Source organism: Equus quagga, chromosome 4, assembly GCF_021613505.1.
Source record: "Equus quagga isolate Etosha38 chromosome 4, UCLA_HA_Equagga_1.0, whole genome shotgun sequence".
Taxonomy (NCBI): domain Eukaryota; kingdom Metazoa; phylum Chordata; class Mammalia; order Perissodactyla; family Equidae; genus Equus; species Equus quagga.
The window spans coordinates 33,843,898-33,857,396 of NC_060270.1; the positions used below are offsets into that span (position 1 = coordinate 33,843,898).

A 13,499-nucleotide genomic window follows, 5' to 3' on the forward strand; every position below is an offset into this window, starting at 1 on the left:
AACTCTATGTCTAATCTTTTTGAGGAATCACTAGACTTCTTCCAAAGTGGCTACATCATTTTACCATCAACTAGCAATGTATGGCAATTCCAGTTTCCACTACATCCTTGCCAGCACATGTTATTGTCTGTCTTTTGTATTATAATCACCTTAATGTGTATGAAATCGTATCTCACTATAGTTCTGATTTAATCATTTCTCAGATAACTAACGATGTCAAGCATCTTTTCCTATGCGTATTAGCCTCTTGTATATTTTTGAAGAAATGTCTATTCAGATCCTTTGTCAATTTTTTAATTGGATTATTTGTATGTTTCTTATTAAGTCAATATATTTTAGACTCAAATACTTTATCAGATATTTGATATGTAAACATATTCTCTCAGTCCATGAGTTGCTCGTTCACTTTCTTGATGGTGCCATTTGAAGCGCAACATGTTTAATTTTGAAGAATTCCAGTACATCAATTTTTTCTTTAGCTGTTTGTGCTTTTGGTGTCACTGACTAACCCAAGGTTATGAAGACTGCTCCTATGTTTTCATTGAAAAGTTGTATAGGTTTACCTTTTATATTTATGTCTTTGATCCATTTTTAGTTAATTTTTGTATATGATATGAGGTAGGGGTCCAATTTCATTCTTTTCCATGTGTATATCCAGTTGTCCCAGTATTATTTGTTGAAGAAACTATTGTTTCCCCATTGAGGATCTTGCACCCTTGTTGAAAATCAATTGGCCATAAATGTCATGGTTTATTTTTGGATTTTTGATTCTATTCCATCAATATATATGTATATGTTGTGCTAGTAACATACTGCTAGATTCTTGTAGCTTTGTAATAAGTTTTGAAATTGAGAAGTGTGAGTCTTTGCCACTTTTTTTCAAGATTGTTTTGGCTATTCTGGGTCTCTTGAATTTCCACGTGAATTTTATAATTTGCTTGTCAATTTCTATAAAGAAGGAAGTTAGAATTCTGATAGGGTTTGCTTTGAACCTGCAGATCAATTTGGGAAGCATGCCATCTTAACTATATTATATCTTCCAAGCAATAAACACAGGCTATCTTTCTGCTTATTTAGGTCTTCCTTAATATCTTTAACCAATTCAACACAGATTTTATGTTCAATTATAGTGAGTGAATAACAGAAAAAATGAATAAATGAGTGAACAAACCAACCAATGAATAAGAAAGAGAAATAATCCAACCAGCTCTTGAAACAATATACACAATGGCAAATTTCTTGAATCCCATTTCCCTTCTTGGAGAGCCACCCTTTACTTGTCCCAGTTTTCAAGATATATTTCAATCTTTTTCTCACATTTTCAGCCATAAATTCTAGTGTTTCTTTCTCCCTTGCCCATGCAATATGATGCATAAAAGTAGAGAGGCAATGGCCTAAAGGACATATGTTCATCCATACCCTTCCTCCAGAAAGTACTCTAGTTGTTCTAACACAGCTGCCAACAGACTACCCTGATTCTCTCTCTTCTTTCTCCTCTTCGTTGTGAGGTCTGATCTACAAGTGACTGTAAAAGTAGACTTCCCCATAAACAAAGTTAAACATCATAAGTTTTAGCTATGCTAGGCTGGCTGATGAGAAAAGGAGCCCTAAAATTAGCACTACATAGAATATTAAGTCATACAGGATGCTGTTTATAAAACCTGTTCCCCGGCTTTGAATGCCCTGTAAGGATCAATTTAACATAAGTTGGCCATTTGGAAAATAAAACTTTACTTTAGGTTGGGTGGTAAAGAGAGCCAAGAAAATTCCTTATTGCTAAGGAGCTTAGCACCTCTAGCAGTACCTAAAAGAAGCAACATTTTCCAATATTTTCATCTAAGTAGTACAATATCAAGATGGAGTTAGAAAGAGTCCAAGACATTTCACAAATGATTCAAATAATGGGCTCATGCATCTGACTACTGGTACTTCAAGCTTTTTGAAACACATTTCTTAAAGGAATAAATAAATATTCTATCTCTTTAGCCCCCTTTAAGTCTTACATTTTGTTTATACCAGCAGAATATGTTACTTCAGTGGATCCATTGCTTACCATCAATATAAGCAAAGAATTTATTTAGAATTAAATTATTTCTTTAAAAAAAAGTCTGACGGATTTTTAAGGATAGTCACAGCACATATAGATAGAAAATTTATTTCCATTTTAAAAAGCACAAGTTAGATTTAAGCAATTAATTAGTTTTGAAATGGCTTGTAATTGGCATATACTTATGACGTTTCAAATATCGGGTCAGGAGGTATCAGAAGCAATGTAAAGGAAGGAGGAGATGACGCATAGAAGCTCAAACAAAAGAGTTAGCATAGATAATTCTGTGACTTTTTCCCCTTTTTTTTTGAAAAAGGAAGTATATATCAGTTCATCAGTCAGATAACTTTTTGTCTATTACCACTGAATCCAAAGAATTTATGACACTGATCTTTGTATTAAGAAACACTGAGTAACAGAATGGTCCTCTATTTTCAGTAGTTCTGTAGAGGATACAGAAAAGAACTTGATGTTTATTTTCATATCATCCCAATAATAAGAGAATGAGTATAGCATTGAATTATAACCCAAGATAACGTCATCTCTCAACCAAGTACATTGCCTTCAAGTGATATAAGGGAATGTAGGGATAAAGATAAAAATTAGCTGACTCAATGGCTACCATTAAGTTGTCCCTACAAAACTCATTTGCCTCAGCTGTACTTATTTTTCATTGGTGCGAATACATGTTAATTATGGAAAAATCAGAAAGCAGCCATAACTTGGTCATGCACTAACTCAATGTCAATTCCAGATAGGATTCTCTAGCAGATTTCTAGGGTATGGATACTTATACCATTACAGGATTTGAGGACAACATTTACTTATTTATTCAACAAAGATGAATTTGTATGCCTTTTGTGTGCCAGGACAAAAAAGATAATCTTACCTCAAGAACTTCACAGTCTGGTATTTATCACAATCATTTCTTTGCTGTTCAAGTTTAAGGCATTATACACATATATTATCTCTACAAGGTTTACTCTGTGAGGCAAAATTACTAGAATTTTTACTTTACATTTGAGTACTTTGTGACTCAGAACAACAAAACACAACCCAACTCCCTTCTGTGGTCCTGAACCCCACTATGACAGCATAGCTAAGGTGCATATTTGGGTAGGGCCCAGGGACCAAAGCAGAGACAAATTTAAAAATTCACAAGTGGCCCTGTCTGAACTTACAAATGAAAACTATATCTGCTGGATAACCAGCAGTATGTGCCCAATTTGTATCTTTTCTTTCAATAAAATTCCAGTTTACAGTTTTATAAGAAAATATGGATGCTCAAATTATGTAACTAACAAATTCAAGTTTCATATTTATAATTAATGTATTCACTGAAAGGTAATGTATGACCTTCCTGGTAGGTTTCCCACAGTGTGAAAAGAACCTTAGCAGTTATATTCCACTGTGATATTTTGTGTGGAGGACAGACCAGTTACTCACCATGATAAATGGTGGTATGTAGGATGGGTTATGAACCACCTCCACCCTTCTGTCTAGGGAGATCACCTTCATCATCATTATGCTTTAGTTTAGCTATAAAGCATATTAAAAAAAAGATGGGTGTCAAAATGGACAAAACAGTGACAATATCTTATCTGAGGTATGGCTTTTCCTCCTAAAACACAACACTCCTATGTATTTGCCATGGTCAAGTCTAATCATCTTGAGCAAAAAATATAGCTGGCTTTGTATTTGGTTGTTTATTTGCTTTTTAAATTAAAAAAAAAGAAAAAAAAAAATGGGACCATGGGGTTCCAGACCAAGGCTACTACCAAAATAGATATTTAAACAGTGGGAGAGGAAGAAAGAAAAAGGGAAACCAGTTCTGACAAGAAAGCCCTTTAATTTTGCAAATGTGATGTGTGCTTCTGCATGGACATAGGGCTAATTATTTCCACTAAGATGCTGTTGTAAAATGGAGAAGCTCAACAGGCAGCTTTGTGTGTTTCTTTTTAAAGCAATGCCTGGATTGAGTGATTCAGTGAAATATAACACAATAATCTCTGAGCCAAGGTCTCGCAAACAAATCACAGCTAAAGGTGACCACAGGGACCATGGCCAGGGTACCATAGACGATTCCCCTCACCCCACCCCACGCTCCAGCAGAGCTGGCTTCTCCATGGTACTCTGCAGCAGCTGCCGGCTCAGCTTCCTCCTATATCACTGTTGGGAGCTAACCTATGCCACACACTCGGAGCACTCTCTTACACTGGGGCGTGTAAAATGGACATTTTTGTACAAAAGTTTTGTAAATGTGCAATCCAAGGAAGATTTTCAGCTTAAATTTCTACTCTGAAAATGTTACATTTTCACGCCACTCAAAACAAAGATCAAAAAGCTAACTTTATTATGCTCATCACATATGACACAAACACAAACATCATCTTCTGAAAAAGAAGGAGGAGGTATAAATGTTATTGAGATGCAATTATACACAATCTAAAAATTAATTGCCCATCATCAAACTCACGGCGTGAAACTCTGAGTCAGCTAACCACCCCTCCACCCTCACCTCATTGTTATTTAACTGTTGAAGTTTTCTGGCAGGTACAGACTAACTCAAAATAACCCAGATCTTCTAAATATGGGCATTGCAAAGAATTAGATCCCTTCTTCTTTGAAAATGGTATTTTTGCACATTTATTTTACTGTACTCCAGTTAGTATCTTATATACGAGGTTTCCACAATGTTTCAACTTTTACCATAGTTCTCAAAGAAAGCTCTTAGTAAGCAGACAATACAGATCCATAGACAAATCTTGTCTTCCAGCAAATCACAGTATGCTTCTAGATTTTTCTCGGGAGAATATGGGAGGAAGAAGATGACACCATCCACACCTATTATTATTTTTACAGCAGAAGGCCCAGTTCTGGTCTCAATTCCCAAGAAGCCAAACAAAAACCAGCAAGGCCCCGTTCGGCTAGGAGCGTCCACATCGCATCACACAGTATTAGCCTGCCGCAGCTTTCATCTCCCAGGAGCCTACATGTTTGGGTTGCACTAAATAATATGAAATATTAAAAATTTAATTACTAATTAATCTCCCCTGCAGCTGTTCATGGCTTTTGCAAGCTAGAACACGGAGCACAAGAGAATAGAAGATTCATGGCACCACCAGACTCCACCCTCATTATGCTGCCTGCAAGCCCTCAGGCCACATGAATTCCTAATAAAAAGCCTTCCATACAACACACACACACACCTGAAATAATTCCTCAGGTTGCCTCACAGATTATTGCTCTATGAAAGGAACTCAGTGTGGGAGCGCAGGGATGGTAATTAAAGATGTGTTCATGTGACCAAATAGCATTTATGTGCTCAGTTCCCAAACAGACTAAGAAATTACAATATTTTTTAAATGCTTTAAATGAGAAAGATAAATATATCATTTACAGGGTAACCAGCATTTAGAAAGGATAAGCCCCAAACCTTCAAAGACCCGAAGCTTTAAAGGAAGCTCCAGACACAAACTAACAACCCCAAAACAAAATGGGAGGGATTGAGTGGACTGTTGCTGAAAGCCAACATTTATTTCTTGTAACTCTAGAACAATATGGTTATCTCCGCAAAAGGGGAATAATTGTAGTTACCATGCCCGTGTTAGAAATAAAGAAAAAGAAGCTCAGATTGGTGATGTGGACAGTTCACACAAATGGAGCTGTTTATGGAGAAGTGACCATATGGAACTGAGAAGACAATATTCTTCCTATTGGCAAACTTGGAGTCTAGACTGTCAAACGATACCCAACTCTATCCTTATCCCCAAAATCTCTCCAAATTTTTTCACACCAGTCTAAATGAGGATAGTGAAATTGCATTTAACCAATTCAAAAGCAACTTGATTCAAAAATTACTAAATCCTCAGTTACCATTAAATATTAATATAAAATATCTGAAAGTTCTTCCAAGTCACCTACGCACCAGCTCCAACCCTACCAACTCACAGTGAGGAAGAAAAGGCAGCTTTGTACTAGGAATTAGAAGACCAGCATTCTAGCCCTGGCTCTGCCAAGAGAAGGAAAACAAATCATAAAAAGTCCATGATTTATCCTTTGTCTTCTAAGAAATCAAGAGAATTTCCCTCTGACCCCCTGTGTAGCTCTTTCAGAGTCTAAGCTGCACTTCTACTAACAAATGATGCCAGATGGGTGGGGTCCAGACATCCACTAACTCAAAGACGCTACACTGTCATCAATTTCCTATTTACCTTTGAGTTACATTTTTGATTTGTCTACTCCTTTATTATGTTTCCAAGACATATTTTAGAGAAAGTACCACAAAAGAGAGATATTTTGGAATAAACTAATTGAAATGCTAAAAGGAACCAAACTGTCCCTTGGTTGTTGTTATTATCCACAGAGAACCATTATGTCATGGTTCAGGAAAAATTGAAAGAATCATTCATCCTGCCTCTAACTGAGCCTCATTGAGCAATATTCTTTCCCTCTCTGGGCAAAAACTTTCCTTCTGTAAAGTAAGAGTTTGGCTACGTGACCTTGAAGGCCCACCTAAACTCTGATAATCTGTGATGATATGAGTCTGTAATTCACCCCACAACCACCTCCAAACTTCCCATATCTGTTCTTCTAAAACTATTCACACATTTTAAAATAATTACAAATCTTAGTTCCAAAAACTAAGGTAGTATAATTGCATAACTCTGTGCAGTGGCACGGATATATATTTTTACATGTTATGTAAAATTTGCTAAAGGAGCTCTCCCCAAACCTACTGTAGCCAGAAGCACTGTTGCTATACCCCCTAAATTCCACCCCTTACTATAAGAGTCCTTGGGCATCCAGAGGGCTTCTCAGACACCGAGTGCATGTGATTGCATCTGCCAGTCCCCTTTGCACTCCACATGTCCTATATTGCAATTGAACTATCTTATTCTTCAAATAAGGCATTCACTTTCAACATTCCTTGACTTTGCCATCCCTTGAATCGCATGCCCTTCCCATGACATACACAGCCAAGTGGACTCAAATGCTACCTGCTCTGTGCCGTCCTCCCTGACACGTCCTTAGAAAGGTATAAAGTATAATGCTGATATTCCTAAATTTTTGATTTTTCAACAAGTTCAACATCTGGTTTGTCACATGACAACTTAAAGTAGCACACTGAAGCCTTTCTTCTGTGTCCTCTTAAATTGTTTGTGTGCTTATCTCATCTGTAAGACTAGGAATTACTCTAGGACATGTTGATGCTAATCTTGACATCTCAAATGCCTAATCCACAGTGGGATCTCAATAAATGTTAGATGAATGAGTGAAACTGGAAAATTAAGCCATATTTCCCAAATAGAAATATGGATAAATAAGCGAACAGAACTAAAGTTGGAAAATCCGAGAGTGGGAAATGCTCCTTTGGAAAAAGGAGGAAAATGCCCCACAAAATCTATTTTTAAGAGCTAGACGTTTTTCAAAGTTGTATGTGAGTAGGGCTCCTTTGGGCCTCTTACTGTGCGAAAATTCCACATATACGATCATTTTCCCCCCCGATCCATGAGTCAAAGCAGCCTCACTAAGGTGATTCAGAGGTGGGTTCTGGAAGGCACACAATGTGCTTAAACAACGAGAAAGCGCAGACCCACTAGCCTACTCTAAGTCGTCAGGGGACTCAACGAGTGTCGCAATTTGCTTTGGCTCCAAAATGGAAACATCAAAGTTGGGCATTAACAGTCTACATTTCTAAGACTTCTCAAGTACCTTTTAATTACAATACAACACAGTCTACTGCAGACAACATCTTCTCTTGGCACATGTTTTTAATATTTTAAGTGTGTGATTATTGTTCTCACAGCATATAATTATGTTAACCAATAAATACTAACATATCTAATTCAGTTCCATCAGAGGGAAGATAATTCAGAAGACTGAGCTGTATCTCCCAATTAACTCTTGCTTTCCTAAGTTAGAATAAGAAAAGTTAGAATGGGTGCGGGGCCTGTGGCCAAGTGGTTAAGTTTACGTGCTCTGCTTCAGCGGCCCAGGGTTTTACCACTTCAGATGCTGGGTGTATACAGAGCACCGCTGGTCAGGCCATGCTGACGTGGCGTCCCACATAGCACAACCAGAAGGACCTACGACTAGAATATCAACAATGTACTGGGGGGCTTTGGGGAGAAGACGGAGAAAAAAAAAAAGATTGGCAACAGATGTTAGCTCAGGTGCCAATCTTTAAAAAAAATTTTTTAAAAAGTTAGAATGGATCGCTCTTTAATTTCTGAATGGAACAGGCAAATCAGAAGTAGATTTGACCTTAATTCTCAACTTATTCTACTTAAAGGTTATCATTATTGTTTTTTAACCCTCTGAATGTTCTTCTTTTTATGAAAAAGCCATATTCAATGGACACTGTTACTCATATGACTGATTTCATAATTTTTGTCATTGGTAAAAACATCAAAAAAGAAAATCCTGATATTCTCAATCTGGTTCCAGAACTTAAAAATCAAACATAGGCCTGAATTCACGGTCCAGTTGTGCTCGTACTGTAGTCACGTGTCCTAAGACAAGTCACTTATCTGCTCAGTCTTAGTTTCCTCGCCCACAAAATAAGCACACCATCTATACCTCAGAGGTGAGATATTTATATCTCACTCAAGTGAGAATATCTGTGAAAGTGCTTCACAGGCAGTCAAGTACAGTCCAAGTATCAGTGATCATGAGTTTGTGTGCAGAGTAAGATTGCTCAAGCAAAAACATAGCTGCTGAATAAACCCATTAAAATGCAGCGGTTTATGGCAGGCATGTGGAGACACAGCCTTAAAGAATGAAGGCTATATTAAGCAAAAACCTCTAAGCAGAATCTCCCCAACATATATTAGGGTATGAGAATTTAGGAGGCAAAAAAAAAGACTAAACAAAAACTCTGTTAAAGAAAAAGGGAGGGGGTGCCATAGAGGTATCTGAACGCAAGATGGGTGAGTCCAGGTGCAAAGTCAGCGGCCTTGCTGTCCTGAAAAACTGGGCTTGAGGTATTTGCTTGTATGGAATGGGAAATATGCTTAACATCAAACAATGGTCAGAAACCATGAAGTACACAAAGTGTGCTGGAGAATATTTCTCAGACCTGGGCCCATCCTCCTTCAGCTTTCCAGAGTTGGTCTTCTTTCCTATGTTCCTTTTTCAGAATGAATTTTAGCTTTCCACAGCTTGAAAACCTTCAAGTATTCCCGATATCTACAAAAGGCAGGCCAAAATCTTACTCTGGCATTTAAACTAGTCCACAGGCTGTCAGTAGGAAACCTCCCGTCCTACAGCCCACTTCAAGCCTGTGATGGCCTCATCTGCAGCCACCTGGCTCTCTGCAGTTCTCCAAAGGCAGCCTGGACCTCCCTGCCCTATGGCTTAGGCTGCTCTCCCCTCTTGCCTGCAACATATTACAATTGCACCCATCCCTCCAGCTGAACATGCAAGTCTTCTGATAAAGCTTCTCAGATTCTGCCACCTTCAAAAGAATGTTTCACTCCCTTCCTTGCACTTCTACAATATCTGACATAGTTTAACTTACAATATTATGGGCTTCTGGGTCTTGGGTCCTATTTTTCCCCCTTTCAACCATCCACTTTCCTTCTCCTAACAGTTCCCCCAAAAGACCAGAGTGTCTGCTACATACCTGCAGCTCAGTGCATGTTTTCAGAAACGAAGTACATTTTCACCACTGGCAAGTCTGTAGATAGCTAAGGAAGCCCTAAACTCTAGTCTGTTTTGCCTTGTGCCTCCACGTAGATGACAGTTCCATTATGTGTCTAGGAAAGGTAATGGGAATATGTCTAAAGAGGAAAGCACTGCCACCTTACGTGCAGTTCTGTGTTGAAATGACTGACAGCAGAGAAGCAAGATTGGTTTTTAATTTGTGAAAGGAACATTGTGAATATAGGAACTGCTGTTTAAGAACAGGAGCGAGACTCAGAGTGCCGTGTGCACTGTCACTTAGTCAGTCAGACGTCATGCAAGAGTCAAACAACACAGCGACAACAGTGCCACGGCAATGTTTGCATCTAGAGTTCTGCTGGCTGTCCCTGAGGACTTGGAAGCCCTGAAATCAAGTTGCCATTACCTTCTCAAGACCTGAGCAAGGCAGCGAATGACTACTAGCAGAGGAAAATCGGCTTCTGAAAGGTAGATAACAAACTAAGATGCAGAAAAATAGCCAAGTTCCAAAGTAAGCAAAAAAAAAAAAAAAATGCACAGAAAAATGGACAGTGAGTCACTACTTGCACTTGAAAAACACAGATTCATTGCTATCACCAAATTCTGGTGAGGCTGAGGAGAAACTGGTACATTCAAACTGTTGGTGCCAGTATAAGCTATTCACAACCTTTGGAAAGAAAGTAACGAAGGTGGTCATACTCCTCAAGGTAGAAATCCCACTCTGAGGATCTGAGCCAGGGAAAGAGCTCCAAAGAAAATAGACACGAACATGTCCCTCACAGCATTACTTATGAAAAACAGCCCAAAAATGGATGCCACCTTGATATCCAACACATAAGGAATTTCTTTACAAAAGACATAACTTCACCTTAACTTGAACATGGCCATGTTGAACCACATTGGTGAAGACTATACCAACATGGAACAAAACATCCATATGGGCAAAACCAGAAAGAGAGCGGGCCACTGGAATAAGAAGAGATTTAATTTTCATAGCATTTTTGTATAACGCTGTTATGTTATTTTAAAGCAAATACTAATAAAATCATTTAAGAAGTTTCTGTCTGTTAACAAATACATGTTGATATTAAACAAAAAGACAAGGTAGACTGTTGACTCTGAGAAGAACAAAAAAGAATGAAAGGGCTATATGAAGCAGCTTGTTTGTGAAACTTGTAGAGTACCTGTGGCTGGCAATGCAGAGACCATCACGGCCAACTCTTACCTGTGGGGGCCGAGGCTTGTAGGGGGAGCTGCACTCAAGATCAGCCAGGATGCTCGTCAACGAGTCTATCTCAGCATCCAGGCTGGAGCGTCTCTCCTCAAGTGTCTTGCCTCCAGGATTTCCCTGTTGGAAGGAACACAGACGTGTTAAAAAAGGAAATTTCCAGTTTCCATTGATATCAGTCTGAGATCACATTTCTCAAGTTAGACTGTGGCTTCATCCAAGCTTTCCTGCATCTTATTTTTTGGTTTTTTTAGCTTTTATAAAATCTTGGTGAAGTAGTCCAGAGTAGAATTATCCCTTTTAGACAAGTAAGAAAACTGAAAGAGATGAGGTGATTTTCCTTAATGTCACACACTTATTCAGTGGCTTTTTTTTTGATGAATATACAAGTAAAAGGAAATAAATGCCTCGAGCCTTGTAGTCAAGATTCAGATCCAGCTGGGGAGACATTGCAAGTTCTTTGTGTTCAGGAACCATTACACAGAATGACGACATCCTACTCGGTGCAGGAAGGGGCAGGGGTAGGAGGCTTACAGTCCAGGAGTGGGATCAGTGGATATTAGGTGTGTCCATGTGAAAGAGAGATGACAAGTCCTAAGTGATATGCCCAAAAAGTGAACTAGAATGAGGCTGCTCAGGGTTCTAGCCATGCGGCTGCAGAGGAAGCATGTGGTGGTGACCACTGATTATGAAGCTGGCCATCTATGGATTGCATATGTCAATGCCTCGTGTTATCAGAAGCACTGACCTCCACCTTCACTCAGAATCAATAACGGGCAAGTAGAAGGCAATAACACCGCCACAGGGCATTCCCAAGAACTGTGAGCAGGCTTGGGAAAACCAAGATAAACAGTTTGCCTGAAGTGAAAGGCAAGGAAATATAAAGTGAGGGGATCCTAAGATTTGGAAGCAGGGTGAATTACAATAATATTTTAAGGTGACACAATAATGATGATCATGGATTGTAATGGGGATGTCTCATAAAACTCCACCAAGAAACAAAAGTGTATCTGCAGCAAGACCCTATCCGAATGAAATAATGGAAAGTCAGCGTAATCTAATCAACTCCACTGAACTTGTCTAAGGAAGTTAAATATCAGGATAGGGTCTGGAAGAGTTTAGAAAAAGCATGAGCCAAGAAACCAGAATATCCTCTGCAACAACAAAAAATAGGGTACTCTGACAAGCCAGCATTAAATCTTACAATTCTCTAGGTAAATTTATCTTTTTAGTGACTATGCAGCATCAGGCAATGATAGCATAATAGAATCGCCCATTAATACCACTTGTTCCTATTCCCCTGGTAGCTTGCTCCCCACTACCTTTCTTGAGTCCTAGAACCTATTTAATCTAAAGCAGCCTCCTCTTCGTTTTCTCACTCTGGATATATTTGTATGACCCTGCTTTGGCACTCTAACCCCTCACCCAGTTTTGTTTATTTTTTCTCATAATATCTATCACTGTCCAACATTATCTTTTATGCATATTTGGCTGTCTATCTTCAGTCTCTCCAGGAGAACGTAAGCTTCATGAGGGCAAGGACTTTGTTTCACTCCTTGCTGTTTCCCCAGAATCTTGCTCAGGGCCTGATCCACGGAAGTGTTCAATAAATATTTTGAGTAAATAAATGAATAAATAATGACAGACTCTGCAACAGGTCTAGCCAGTAACCTTTTTCATATCAATATCTTTTGGGTAAAAGCACCTGGAGGTACAACAGGAACAGGAGATGCTCTAACATACAAAGTACACAGTGGGAAATAGAAAGAGAACCAAAAGGCTCAGTGTGCGTGTGTGCACACGAGTATGTGTCTGTGTATTTCACACTGTAAGGCCCACATCTGAAGGCTGACTTTGCGAAAATTGAGACATTTTCCTCAGTTCCCCAGCCATAGCCAAAAATGGAAAAACTGAAATGACAGGTTGGTTATGTTTTCTCAGAGTTTGAATTTCCCGTTTGACCAAGCCCTATAAGGCCAGTGGGTCTTTGTCCTAGGAACACATGTTTTCAAAGTGCTAATCTCTCTATCAGAGGTGATCTCATCCTTATTCCAATGCATATTAATAACTATAAAATATTGTGGTGTTTTAAAGAAAAAATCCTGCTAACATTTAAAATTCGCCTGAACATTCTGGCAATGGGTCCTAGTACAACAAGGCAAAGCAGGACATTATAGTGTTGGAAGGCAACTGAGAAGTGTATGCACCTCATTCTCTTACATGCAGATATAAAACATTATAATAAACATGAATTTGTAGGTGTTTTTCCATATACCCATAGCTAGCACCACATGTTGGTAGGGATGGGGGATTGGAGTCTGGTTAATTTTTTCCCTGGGCCATGGTTTCCTCATCCATAAAACTAGGAGAACATACCCTGCCCTCCCCAAGCCAGAGGGATGTTACAAGATTCAGATAAGAAAATGGATGGGAAAATACTTTGTAAATTGTAAAGTGCTATAATTATGATGATTTTCATAAATAGCATTAATTATAGCAACCAGTAACTATAAATTAATATGAATAATATAGCTATTGTTAATTATTCTTCTTTTTAAG

At 38.5% G+C, this 13,499-nt stretch overlaps 1 protein-coding gene across 7 annotated transcripts in view; it reads right to left on the bottom strand.

Annotated features, from left to right (window-relative positions):
* The window catches only part of LPP (LIM domain containing preferred translocation partner in lipoma), a 653,489-nt gene that overhangs the window by 324,077 nt on the left and 315,913 nt on the right, over nt 1-13,499 (bottom strand). For all 7 annotated transcript variants that reach the window (XM_046658568.1, XM_046658562.1, XM_046658566.1 and 4 more), the window contains one exon: nt 10,938-11,060. In XM_046658568.1, the coding sequence (XP_046514524.1) occupies nt 10,938-11,060 (123 nt within the window). The remainder of the gene's footprint in view (nt 1-10,937; nt 11,061-13,499) is intronic.